Raw genomic sequence first — 14,052 nt, forward strand, 5'->3', positions numbered from 1 at the left:
AGTAATGTTTGAATCACAGCTCTGTGATCCTAAGAGGGCTGGTGAAAAGTGCTGCCAAGGATTAGCAGAACACTTTCCTTGTTCTTACCCTTTTACATTTCAGTGGTGTGCTAAGAATCCAAAGTGATGTTTCTCTGTGTATTCTAAATTAACGGATTAAACTGAAACACTGCATATTGCCATGCCATTTGTGTCATCTCACATTTATTGTAAAGGCTTTTACCGCTCACCATCATCATTTATTGTTCCAACCAATGAAGCATTCATCTTTTACATTTCATTTATTAGAATAAAGACCTTCATTGGCTCTTCCCTTATTCCAGATCAAATTTGTGCGATTATTAATAAAATGAGTATATACAGACAAAGGGTATGTGTTGATGAGGGTGCAGACAAATGCCTTAATTAAACAAATCACAAGCCCACAGTCCTTGTTAAATGGATATACTGTATATTATAAGCTGAGACATTTTCGGGGGTGAACATTTTGCTTGCTACTGGTAAATTCCCTACATAACTAATTTAAGCGTTAAACTCTCATGCAAACAACATGATAAATTAGGGGTAAATTGATCAAAAAGAAAATGTAAAAGGTTCATGTTTCCACACATAAGCGTCTAATCTAAAACTGACAGACAAAGAAAATAAATAAAAGGGCGGAGAACATGACAGACCGCATTAGGGACTTCCCTCTTTTTTTCTTTTTTTTTTTAAACTGCTGCTCCCTCCTGCCAATGAGCTATGCAGCTGCTTGCTGTGGTTTCCTGCCTGCCCCCTCCACATCCTTGGCTATATAAACCCTGACTCTCCCTCTCCTCCACACTTCTGCCTTGTATCTGAATCCTCAACGTCAGTCGAAGGACGAGCAGACAAAATGGTGAGTAACAGCTTGGCTGATGACGTATACCTTAAAATTTCCACTCTCTCTTCCCTTCAGCCTCCCTTTGTCTGTGCTTCTCAGCATTAGATGGATTAAACAGCCAGGCCTCTTTAATTCTCATAAGGCCTCTTGCTAGGGAGTTTAAGCTTACTGATCCAACAGCAGCTTTATCTTATTAAGTAGACAGTAGTTTTGAGTGGGATTTATGTAATGACACTTTTTAGGGCATGTCTGGTGAGAATTCAGGAAGAGGCATGCCGTGGGATAGTAATTTAGGACAACAAGACTCCATAAGTCATCTCTACGCTTAACATATCTAGGTCAGATGACAGACACTACATGGGTTGGACTGCTTTGTCATTTTTTCTGTGATGAACTTCAGAGGTCATAAAAAAGAAAAAACATATGCAACTACTAGGAAATCAAAATAGCGGAGCCTTATGTATTTGTTGAAGAATTAAAGTAACGTTGACTAAGAAGGAGTGATCGGAGTAATCGTGGCAGTGGGGGGATGGATAGAAAGAACAGAGAAAAGAGGAGTGGTCTGGCCTTCAGTATGAGGAAGTTGGCAGCCATTTTGCAGCTGTTAGGAGTTTTTAGTTGGAGAAAGATGTGGAGAGAGGGAGGGAGAGAGCAAGAGAGAGGGAGAGGGAGACAGCCCTGACTGTTACACAGCACTATGCAGCTAGACAGGATGGGGGAGGAGAGAGACTCAAAAGGGGAGGGGGTGAGGAGAGGGAGGAGATACAGGATGGAGAAGTGGGGGAAGCTTTTTCCATCTTCTTGGGACATGGCCTTCCTGTCTGCCACATATAGTGCTTTAGTTTTTATGTTCTATTTTCTCTAGGAAACTACAAGGAATGTATTTTCAGGGTTTTTAAAAGTGCATTTCATCTGTAGCTACATTTCCTGCCTACGTTTGCTGTTTCTCCTTTAGCAACAACAATTACAGACTCTGGACAATCTAACAGCTGCTTTCTTTTAAACGTTGGCTCGCTCATCGGTGCTTAAAGCAGCCGAAAGCTTAAGCATTCCAAAACCAGTTTTCAAGAGTCAACGTCTCTTTGTCAACTGCGCGTCGAACTGAGTGCAGACACCATACCAAATATTGTCCTTAGACATGAAGTTCAAAGAAATAGCATCTGCACCATAGAGCAATAATGCAATCCAAGAGATTGTCTTTGTTTCTTTTGCCTTTTTTTTAATACAAATGTGAACCACTTAACTGAATGTTCTTGTGAGCTGACCTGACATCCACTGAAAAGGCCCCAATACATTTGTAAGCAGTTAGTGTTGAATCAGAAAACCCTTATAGCAATGCAGTAAAACTTGCATTTGGATAGTAAATGAACATCTCATAATGTATTAGTTTCCTTTAACCAACCTCTCTCCCTTCTTTTATTCAGCGTGAGTGTATTTCCATGCATGTCGGCCAAGCCGGAACCCAGATGGGCAATGCCTGCTGGGAGCTGTACTGTCTGGAACATGGGATCCAGCCTGACGGACAGATGCCCAGTGACAAGACCATTGGAGGAGGAGACGACTCCTTCAATACCTTCTTCAGTGAGACAGGGGCAGGAAAGCATGTTCCCAGAGCCATTTTTGTCGACCTGGAACCTACTGTCATCGGTCAGTAATGAGTAACTAGTGTCTAAATAAACATGAACTTACAAATACCTTTGCCTCCACAGCTCCTAATTTATAACAGATAAAATATACTCTACGAACACTCTTGACAATCTGTACTTAAAGCAAAGAATTGCCGTTTACATTCTTGAGGAAATATAATGTTTATAACATTCAAACCTCATCATTAGCTCTTATTCTTGTTTGCAATTGTTCCTTTCATAGATGAGGTGCGTACAGGAATCTACCGCCAGCTTTTCCACCCTGAGCAGCTGATTACAGGAAAGGAAGATGCTGCCAACAACTACGCTCGTGGACACTACACTATCGGAAAAGAGATTATTGATATGGTTCTAGACAGGACTCGTAAACTGGTGAGAAAAGCTGAGAGTGCTGAGGGTGCAAGTTTCTAGTACATTCAACTTGTTTTTTGCACTACGAAATATTTTGCCAATTGCTTTTTACATTCTTACAATTACAGGCTGATCAGTGCACTGGCCTGCAGGGATTCCTCATCTTCCATTCCTTTGGTGGAGGTACTGGCTCTGGTTTCACCTCACTGCTGATGGAGAGACTCTCTGTTGATTACGGAAAGAAATCAAAGCTTGAGTTTGCTGTCTACCCGGCCCCCCAGGTCTCCACCGCAGTGGTGGAACCTTACAACTCCATCCTCACCACCCACACCACACTGGAGCACTCCGACTGTGCCTTCATGGTGGACAACGAGGCCATCTACGACATCTGCCGCAGGAACCTCGATATTGACAGGCCGAGTTACACCAACCTGAACCGACTCATTGGCCAGATTGTGTCTTCAATCACAGCCTCACTTCGCTTCGATGGAGCCCTGAATGTTGACCTGACAGAGTTCCAGACCAATTTGGTGCCTTACCCTCGTATCCACTTCCCTCTGGCCACCTATGCTCCAGTCATCTCTGCAGAGAAAGCCTACCATGAGCAGCTGTCTGTTGCTGACATTACCAACGCTTGCTTTGAGCCAGCCAACCAGATGGTGAAGTGTGATCCTCGTCATGGTAAATACATGGCCTGCTGTCTGCTGTATCGTGGTGATGTGGTGCCCAAAGATGTCAACACTGCCATTGCTGCCATCAAGACCAAACGCACCATCCAGTTCGTGGACTGGTGCCCCACAGGCTTCAAGGTGGGCATCAACTATCAGCCTCCAACGGCGGTTCCTGGAGGAGACCTGGCCAAGGTGCAGAGGGCTGTGTGCATGCTGAGCAACACCACAGCCATCGCTGAGGCCTGGGCCCGTCTCGACCACAAGTTTGACCTCATGTACGCCAAGAGAGCCTTCGTCCACTGGTATGTTGGGGAGGGCATGGAGGAGGGAGAGTTCTCAGAAGCCAGAGAAGACATGGCTGCCCTGGAGAAGGATTATGAAGAGGTTGGCACTGACAGCATGGGAGATGAGGATGAAGAGGGAGAGGAGTACTGAAGGGCCAAACATCATCCGGGCTTTACTATCACATATTCCAAAAGTTATCATGAATGCGACACATTCCCAGCAATACTCTTATAACCTGTGGTCAGTTATCAATATCAGTATTATCAATAAAATGTTCTCATGAACCTTTCAAATGATGAATTGTGATCATTCATGAACTCATCCAGCATTGGCAGTCTATTAAGCAAATATTTCGTTGTAGGTTACTACAACAACAATCGCCCAATACCTTGCTAACCTAGAGACAAATAAGCACTGCATCAAGTGATCCCATACTGATGAATAATGCATTGAACTGTTCTTGCAGATTATACCTTTTGTTAGATTGACAATAAATATAAATGTTTTTTTCTGCGATGTAATGCTGGATTTCAGAATGTGTATTTAAGTGCAGCTCCTATTCATTTACAAAGACACTTCTAGCTGCACGATCTTTCCTGCCTTTTTGTACCATGATGATAATCCAAGTACAAAATGGGCTGGGCCGGTCTTGTACCTGCAGTTGCTTCTCTCAGCCAGTAGATGGGGACAAGGTGACCAGCTCGTAAAGTTCTGTGGGTTCATTTTGTAGTCCTATTGATGTTTGTTTGGTCATTGAAACCTGGCTGACCAGTCTGTGAGCTTGTGTGATCCCGATGAGTCACGCTTAAAGCCTACTCCTGTACATTTCTCTGTTCTACTGAATGTAAGTACTGTGCTCTCACTCAACAGTGAGTTTATGAAGGGCTAATATGTATTCAAGATCTTAATAGTTAGTAGTTAATAGTTCTGTTCTTATAAGAACAGAACTATTATCAGTAAATCGTGCTTAAAGTATTATGGTATTATTATGCAGCAGAATCGCCCCTGTGAAAATGAAATTATTACAGGCCTGAATATTATAATATTGGACAATATCATACTCATAATAAATGCGTTAGAAGTATTTTACGGTTAAGGTTGGTCATCCCCAATGTTCGCGCTTCAATGTATTATAATTATTAATATTCTATATATTGACCACGTGTTTGTAGGCCTATACTAAATCTAAAAGTCCAAACTATTGCTGTCAGATAAATTAAGTAAAGTACAAGTCCCTAAACATATTTACCTTAGCAGTTGGCCAACATTTCACCACTGCTTTGGTAACACAGTGACATGAAATTATTTAGAAAACCAATACGCGATAATTTGGTCTGCATGTCTGGCTGAAAGGGTAGCGATAGTGTATATGTCCGTGACTATACCACCAGAAGTTTCATTTGGTTGAGCCACATTTATAGCACGGAGCAACAGGCAGGGCGGGTCCGGGACGACGTTTCCAAACTCTCGCATGTTCCAGACGCTCTATTTCTCTCTCTCAGCTGATAGTGACGTAGCGCGTGCGCGTGCGGCTTAGAACGGCACAAGAGGCCAGCAGGGCTGAGCGTCCGCCTGTTTTGTTTTTTTCTTTCCCCCGGTGGGGACCGTAGAGTAGACCGCAGAGGCACAGCGCTGCACCGCAGACACACTAGAGGTCTTAGTGGACAGTATTTGTGTCGGGGCGGTGGAGAGAATTAAGGAGTCCGAGGTGAGGAGGCTGTATGTGCGGCTGTCACGAAGAGAAGAGCGGGGGAGCGCATACCAGAGAGCCGCTCTCATAACGCATTCATTGTCGCTCCAAAAGCGGCGGACAGACTGCTAAACTGCTCACTAATATCCCCGAAAAACCGAGACGGTAGGTCCGTGTAGCTTTGGCTAATGGCTGGTTGTGAATGCGGCTGTACCCACTGTCAATACACGGTGTAGTTATTCCCTTGTACAGTTGAATTCGTCGTCCAACGTACGCTACCATAATAGGAACTTTTGTGTCAACCGCGAAAACAAAACAAATCATGTTCACGGTACCCTTTGATGTTAATTCTACATATCCACTTGAATATAGACTGCACCTGCGCCTTCGAGGGCATCTGCCCGTGTATGTAAGTTTGCGTAGGCCTACTGTCATGTCAGCACCAGTTGTCAGATGCCATGACGCTAGAAATAACATAGTAATTATACTTGAGTGAGCGCATGGCTGTTTCCCGAGGGGCCATAGAAAGTTAAGTTGAGTTGTTGTATCTCACTCTGGAAGTCCCCTTCAGCCCTAAACCCGCTGAAGTCCACTAATGAGATTGGCATGGTGACTCTGACTGTGGCTATAATAGAACTACTGACTGCACTGAGGTCTTGTCATTTCTTAGGGCACACCTCCAAGTGAGTCGAAAATGAATGAATACATTTTATTTTGAAAAGGTTCACATTTTAACCTTTGAATTAAAAATGCGTGAACATCCATCTATAGGTCCTTCAGCCTATTGAAGTCTGTATGAGTCTCGTCATGCATGTATCTGAGATAAGACACTGGTCTTTTCATGAATAAACCTTAAAACAGCTCTAACCGCATTGACTATTATTATTATCCCTTACCCACACATTAATCATGGCCATGAATGTGAGACTATCACAGTATTGATTCTCATCTGAAAAGATGTGTCAGTCAACTCATCATTACTCATTGCTGTTGGGATGCATGATGACTCATCCCTATACCTAGTGAAAGATCAGCAGCTTTAAAAATAAATAAATGCTGGCTGAACTTGATATGTTGACTTCTTCGGCAAAATGTTTTTGAGATTAATTTTGTTGGAAATTTAGTTTTTCATCAGGAAAACGATCGGTTGAGGTGAATTTCATTGACCATGAAACCAAAATAAAAGATATTATAGACACTAACTAACAACCAGCACACAGGTGTATATAATTACTCTTGCATATTAGTCAAAACTGGGAAGAGCAAGCTGGGAATTGCATGATGCCATCAAACAACATTTGTGAACAGTAAAAGGTGTCCTAACATAACAGATGTAGCAAAACTAACAAGGTAGTGAAGTTGATGTCGACCAACTTTTGCCTGCAGACGGCCACACAGTCCCAAAAACAGGTCTAAACAAGTGAAATAAGTGGAAAAAAAATTACATAAAAAGGGAATTACATGTTTCCATAATGTGTATTTGTCAACACTTTGATGTGCAGAATGATAAACAACTGGGTTTACATTGCCTTATTTAGCCATTGCTTATACTCCCCCTGTTGTACATGACCACTTGCCTTTAAAGTAAATACATAATGAACATAGTGCCGTCACTTTTCCTTTTTGGGATTTTAGGAAATACCTTAGATACCAAGGATTTTCAAACGTTTTATTCAGACAGGAATTTGGTAAATGCAGGATGTGAGTGTCCAATCAGAGTGGAGTATATTCTGTATTCAAAAGAAAACAATTTTTCAGGGTGCGGTGTGGTGAGGAGTGACAGGAGGCAACATGGTGGATTACTATAACGTCCTGGGAGTGTCCAAAACAGCCTCTCAGGATGACATCAAGAAGGCGTGAGTATCCAGGGAGTCTCTCTCTCTCGTTAGGCCTCACTTTTATTACTTTATGAACAATAAAGGTATATTTCACTTCAATCTAAATTACAACTTCTAAAATATATATTTTTAGTTTACATTCTTACTTAACATCGCCAGGTTATATAAGTCTTCTTCACCTCAAGATTAGCAGTTTCTTAGTTTTCTGTGTCTGGATTTTATGAACTTTCGACCACAAAAACATTCCCATCCAGAACACGAGGGATAAAATGAAAAAATTCCCAAAATACAATATCTCATTATACATGGTAACTATACCCACAAATAGACGTTTGAGAACCACTGGTATGATAAATACAGACTTCTCAAAAGCATAGAATGGTCTCCCTGGTGTCTTATTTCTTCAAGCCTCTCCATAGTGCATTGCTTGTTGTAGAAAAGACCATTGTACTAGTACATGTCTTTATCCATCTATATATATATTATATTTATATTAATATTATATTAATAATAATGAATTAATTAATATTATATTATATTATTATATTGTATGTATGTTTGTGCTGTAATTTTCAGGTACAGGAAACTGGCACTGAAATGGCATCCAGACAAAAATCCCGACAACAAAGAGGAAGCAGAGAGAAAGTTCAAGGAACTGTCGGAGGCCTATGAAGTCCTATCTGACAGTAAGTCAGGGCTGTGTGTGTGTGTGTGTGTGTGTGTGTGTGTGTGTGTGTGTGTGTGTGTGTGTGTGTGTGTGTGTGTATGTGTGTGTGTGTGTGTGTGTTGTGAAGTGGCTGTTGAGAAAATGTCCGACTCTTCAGGGACGAACTTATTCACAGAGCCCATTAATCAGTTTTCCAATGTCGTACATTTATTGTTTAATTTGTGTTGCATGAGAAAAGAGAGAGACATGTGGTTCTCTATTGTTGTTTAATTAAATTAAATTCCATTCTGTTCTGCTACAGCGAGTAAGCGTGATGCATATGACAGATATGGAAATAACAGAATGCAACACACAGGTAAATAAAACCTTTCATTCTTTTCTGCTCTCTTTGCCTATGCCTCTCCACATATTTCCTTCCTCATGTTTTCCTGCTCCCTCCATTTCATTCACTTGAACCCTAATATGTTTTCTTCTCTGTCTGCTCTTTCTCTCTATTGGTTGCTCTTCATCCACCTGACCCTGACACCTTCATTTTCCAGGTTCCTCCAGCTCAGACTTTTCATCAGATATCCCAGGATTCACCTTCACATTCCGCAACCCAGACGAGGTTTTCAGAGAGTTTTTTGGCAGCCAGGATCCTTTTGCTAACTTTTTTGGTAAGTCATACACAATAATCATTTGGACTTGATTTTTTATGAATATTTTGTTTGAAAATTAAACATTCTACTATTTACATTAGGGGGGAATTAATATTATTATTGAAGTAATTGTAATTTCCCTCTGGAATTTTTAACTTTGGGAGATCTCCCTTTTTGTATTCCTTCACTTGTTGAGCAATAATAACACCATTCACCCCAAAAACATAAGATCCCATTGCTTTACATAAAATCTAACTTCTTAGTTAGTTTGTATAAAAAAAGTAAAAGTAATTCTAAGTGTCTTTCTCTTTCTCTCATCCAGACGACTTCTCATCCTTTGGAGGCTCGTCTTCTCGCCTCGGCCCCAGTCGGTTCTTTTCTTTTCCTTCAGCACGAGGTGAACAGTTACATGCAGACATGTGCATGGTGAATACAGCATCCTGTACAGGCATTGCATATTGTGACCACAACTTCATGAGCAGTGGCGCTGAACAACTGCATCATATTTTAATCACTATACACGCACTGCAGCGAGGGCAGCGATAAGAGCTGTTAGAGAATAGTCCAGTGACAGGCTCACAGGATAGGTATTGTCTTTGCACAAACTGAGATTTTGTAAAATAATTAAAAATAATCATTCTCTCTTCTTTTCTCTTTGGCTTTCCTGTCCTTCTTCAGCTGATTTTACCTCCTTCTCCTCTTCCTTGGGTGGTCTGAATGGGATGGACAGCATGGGCGGAGGGATGGGCAACTTCAAATCCGTTTCTACCTCCACTCGTATCATAAATGGAAAACGGACCACCACCAAGAAGTACGTAAGGCTGTTCTTAGAAAACTTACCAAACCTGGGAAATACATTTCTGTCAAATATTTAATTTGTTTTATTCCAACATAGATGCAGTCTGGGTTCAAAGTGAAATATTTTTAAAATTATCTGAAAATTGTCATAAATGTACAGTTTAATTTCCCCCGTACACTTTTCAAAAACCTGCCAATGTAACACGTTCACCTAAACTAGGTTGAAACTTGAATTAACACTGGTTTGTATCTTGCCTAGTGTGTGACGACATTTTGCATGCAAATATTATATAACTGCAAACCAAGTGTGGCAAACTATTATTTGTCGATCACATTGTGTTTTTCAAGTTATCATTGTAGCTTTAAGTTAAGTTAGTATGCCTTACAAGATTAGCTCTGCATTTCTGTTGATTAGAGAAAGTACCACAGTGACACACACACACACACACACACACACACACACACACACACACACACACACACACACACACACACACATTGATGAAAACATGTTATACCATGTTTCTCTGTATTTGCCTTGCTTACAGGGTAAAGGAGAATGGGCAAGAGAGAACAGAGATTGAGGAGGATGGGGTGTTAAAGAGTGTCCTAATTAATGGTAAGACTCTACACATTGTATGTATTATGTATATGAATCGTTTTCTTTACCTTCACTTTCTTCAAACTATTTTGCCGTAGGCTGTGCCTGTGGTGTATGAATAGGTACGAATGTTAGTTAGTGCTGATGGGAAAGTGGCACTTTGCATGGCAGCCCCCTGCTGTCACTGTATGAATGGGTGAATGGCATAAAGTGTTAAAGTGCTTTTAGTGTAGACAAGAAAAGCGCTGTACAAGTACAGGTCATTTGCCGCACACACCTGTGTTGTTTTGTCCGTTGTTCCCAGGTGTGGAGGATGAAATGGCCCTCGTTCTGGAGCTGAGCCAACGAGAGGGACAGCCCCGTCACACACCTCAGAAGCCACAAATACAAAACAGATCACCTGCCGATTCTGACAGATCCCACCCCAGCCCTCACTCTGCACCGACACACCGGTCACTTAGCTCCGCTCCCTTCTACAACTACGGGCTTACGGGCAGCAGCGAGGATGACGAAGAAGATGAAGAGCTGCAGATGGCTTTGGCATGCAGTCTGTCAGAAATGGAAGCCCAGCAGAGAGCAGCTGCTACCAACTTCATATCAGGTGCTGGGGGTGTGGGCAGAGTCATGTGTGACACAACTGGTGGCCACAAAGGAGGCGGGGTTGTTAAGACTACACATTTGAATGCAGCTAATACTGAAAAGGTGCTTGCAGGGGAGAGAGATGAAGAGGGGCAGTTTAACATGGGCTCAGGGCCTGAAGCTGGGTGGGTACCGGAGGGAGAGGCAACCAGGGAACCAGACTTCTCTCCTGAGTCATCCACAACTGCCACTACTACGCCACTAAGCCAGAGCAGTGAAGAGGAGTTTGAACCTGCCGTGAAGAATAATGATGGCAGTGTGAAAAAGAAAAATAAGTGTGGGTGTATTATGTGCTAATGCAGTGTGTGTGTGTGTGTGTGTGTGTGTGTGTGTGTGTGTGTGTGTGTGTGTGTGTGTGTGTGTGTGTGTGTGTGTGTGTGTGTGTGTGTGTGTGCATTTGCAATGCCTTATTTTTTTTAGATTTGAGATTTGAGGTTGAGACTCAATTGATCCCAAGGTGTTAATGTAGTCTTAACACCTCTCAAAGAGAGAGAGTGCCAAGGGTAACATTTCCATATTTGCCAAAATGCAGCTATCAGATCAAATATATTGTGAAGCAACAGCGAGGATTGTTTCTGAATGTATGGGAATTTGCCAAATATTTAAAGAGTGGGATTCAGAAGAATTTAGATGTGGCCAAGTTGTTAGTGATTTAAATCCCAGTAAGGGCTGTGTGTGTGTGTGTGTGTGTGTGTGTGTGTGTGTGTGTGTGTGTGTGTGTGTGTGTGTGTGTGTGTGTGTGTGTGTGTGTGTGTGTGCGCGCTTCTGGCAAAAGGAATGTATCAGAACTGTGGCACAAGCCCAGTCTGAAACAAAAGATCAAAATTGAAAGCTGGTGAAATAACTTACGTTAAAAAAAAGAAAAGCTTTTTAGAATATGAGCAAAAGTAGTTGAAGCACAAGAATTGTTCAAACCGGTAGCACAGCTTCTAACACTGTTGCAAAGTTGCAATAGTGAGGATCAAATGCATCATTCATGTACATGTCTTGGCCTTTATACCGTTACTAAAATATCATGACCATGTTTGGTCAGATTGTAGGTTGGGGGGGCAGCACTTTATGAAGTTGGAGCACAGTTTACAACGTGTACAGCATAGGAAATGCATATATCGTGTATTCATATTTTGATCCTTTTGGTGCCTTTGCGTGTTTTAACTACTTTACTGTGTGTTTAATTTGCTTGGATAATCACTGAAAATGTGCCAAATTAGATAAAAACACTAATGTCAAAGCTATACATTGGCGATTGGGAGTGTTGTCAGGTGTCCTGAGAGTATGAATGGTTGAATTCAACTGCATTGTGTTTGTGATGGCCGTGCAAAGTTGTATAAATATGGAACTTCATCTCCAAATCAATGCTAGTTCTGCTTTACCTTTGACTGGTTTGAAGTGTCGGGGTAGGGGAAGTACTGCAGCTGTGTTACCCTTCTGTCAACATCTGTTGATTAACTGCAACCTGAAGCAAAACACTTAACCCCACCTGCTCCGGTTTATTTTATAGTGTGCAAAGCTACACAGACTGCCGACTGCTTAAATTGCATTACTAGTTAAAGTAAATATTATTAATGCTTTCACTTTAAAAGATAACTATCATCACTGGCAAAAGTCAAGCACTGCTGTGATAACACGTTACCATTTTTACAACATTCTAATAATTGCTGTTGTCTTTGGTTTATCATTTCTTCTCTTCAAACATTTATTGCGTATGGAGAGAGAAAGAGGCAGATGATTCCTCTTGCAAATATATATACGGCTGTTTTTTTGTACTTCATAAAGTGCCATATGTTTTATTTTTATTTTCATTTTCAGACTGTTAAAAGGGAAGTAACAAATAAAGATTGAGCAGAAGAGGATAATTGGGTTTTTTGATTTTTGATTTCAGAACATGGCAGTAGTTGTTCTGCATTTATCACTAATTGTCACTGATTTCATGCTATAGCAGTATACTAGCATTACTATTCAACTAACAACGATACATGAAATGAACCGCAGTGGTGTTTTCCTTCATTCAATCTGAACGATACTTCCTGGACCTGGTCTTTCTCGGATCTCTAAAATTTTAAAAGCATACAAGCATATAGCATATAAGCATATAATTACATTTTAAAACAAGAGCCAACAGAACTTGATAAGTATGTTTACATTTACCTTCACTTGGTTTGTTCAAACCAATGTGTCCTTATTTACTTCCTTTACGCTCCCTCACAAGCTGCATGTTGATGTTGAAGTCTGTTTCTCATGTCTCTGCTCTCATGGCCTATTTAGTGCAAGACTCTTTGACCTGTTTTCAGTGCAAACTAAATTGTTTTAAGATTGTCATTGCAAATGTTAGCTTGATAAGAAAGAAGACATTGTTAATTAATAACTCAAAGTCTAATTTGTTGGTAAATGTGTAAGTAAAGAATGTAAATTTAAATCTAAGAATGTAAATGTCCATGTCGAGCCAAAGAAATAGCCACCTAATATTATTTCACACTTTTCTCTCATACGGTACATTGTACTTTCTGCTAGTCACATCCGCTTACATTTAAATTTGGTTCATAACTTACCGATATGCTAATATCACCTTCTAATGCCTATCTTGCATTGTCGTGTCATGAGCTTATTTTAGTTTGTCTTACACTCCCTGCTTCCTGTTTCAGACTCAGACTTCGAGGCCTTCACAAGCTAACCTGATTGGCTCTTGCTGTGCTGTGCCCTAGCCCTGCTGTGAGGTAAAGATCCAGTGTGAACCTGAAGCAGCCCTAAAAGTTGCCCCATAAACCCCATGTAGATGATGATCTTTCTCAGGAGTCATGTGTATACCAGGTGATGCCTACAGTATTTGCATTACTGATAAAGTGTAACATGTCATTGTGCATCTATTCCTACAGGTCAAAGGTCAATTCTTCATGATGCACTTATCGCTCTCTGCCCACAACAGCTACTACCTGCTGATTGACACTTAATGACATGGCACAAAAGATAAAAGATACTATGTGTGTATTAATTCTATGTATATGTGTGAGTGTGTGTACATAGCTCATTGTGGAGCGAAACGACTGGAAAGATTGTATTTTGAAACCCAAGGGAATTTAACTAACACTGTTTCATCTTAATTCTAATCTGAATTATGCCTGCACTTGGAAAATGGTGGAAACACATATAAACATGTTTCTAGACATATAAAGCAGAGAAAATAAAGCATTTCCTGCTGACTACTCTGTATCAGTCCATGGTAGTTTATCTTTGTAACAAGAATTGTCAGGGTTAGTGTCACAGAATTGAAGATAAAAATGGCAAAAATGTCATTTGAGGTAAAAAAAAAATATCTTCTTGACATACTGTATTTTAATACACTTTTTTGGCTATTCCACCCTTGCGCTG

The 14,052-nt window shown here is 40.9% G+C and overlaps 2 protein-coding genes across 4 annotated transcripts; both read left to right on the forward strand.

Annotated features, from left to right (window-relative positions):
- Positions 1–837: 837 nt before the first annotated feature.
- On the forward strand, positions 838–4,200 carry LOC306748242 (tubulin alpha chain). Its single transcript, XM_079231387.1, has 4 exons — positions 838–877; positions 2,287–2,509; positions 2,732–2,880; positions 2,988–4,200. The coding sequence occupies exons 1-4, from the start codon at positions 875–877 to the stop codon at positions 3,963–3,965; spliced, it is 1,353 nt and encodes a 450-aa protein (XP_079087513.1). The 5' UTR covers positions 838–874; the 3' UTR covers positions 3,966–4,200.
- Positions 4,201–4,580: 380 nt separating this feature from the next.
- Positions 4,581–13,680, forward strand: dnajb2 (DnaJ heat shock protein family (Hsp40) member B2). Of its 3 annotated transcripts, XM_079231382.1 has the most exons (11): positions 4,581–4,659; positions 7,264–7,361; positions 7,920–8,029; positions 8,312–8,365; positions 8,550–8,666; positions 8,971–9,045; positions 9,327–9,459; positions 9,995–10,065; positions 10,352–10,648; positions 13,329–13,400; positions 13,560–13,680. In XM_079231382.1, exons 2-10 carry the CDS (start codon positions 7,297–7,299, stop codon positions 13,355–13,357), a joined length of 951 nt encoding a protein of 316 aa, XP_079087508.1. In that variant the 5' UTR covers positions 4,581–4,659; positions 7,264–7,296; the 3' UTR covers positions 13,358–13,400; positions 13,560–13,680. The 3 variants fall into 3 exon arrangements, with proteins under 3 accessions (XP_079087508.1, XP_079087506.1, XP_079087507.1); XM_079231380.1 differs by lacking the exons at positions 13,329–13,400; positions 13,560–13,680 and having other exon boundaries at positions 10,352–12,674; XM_079231381.1 differs by lacking the exons at positions 4,581–4,659; positions 13,329–13,400; positions 13,560–13,680 and adding an exon at positions 5,366–5,670 and having other exon boundaries at positions 10,352–12,674.
- The last annotated feature ends 372 nt before the right edge of the window (positions 13,681–14,052 follow it).

This window comes from Taurulus bubalis, assembly GCF_910589615.1.
Source record: "Taurulus bubalis genome assembly, chromosome: 15".
NCBI lineage: Eukaryota > Metazoa > Chordata > Actinopteri > Perciformes > Cottidae > Taurulus > Taurulus bubalis.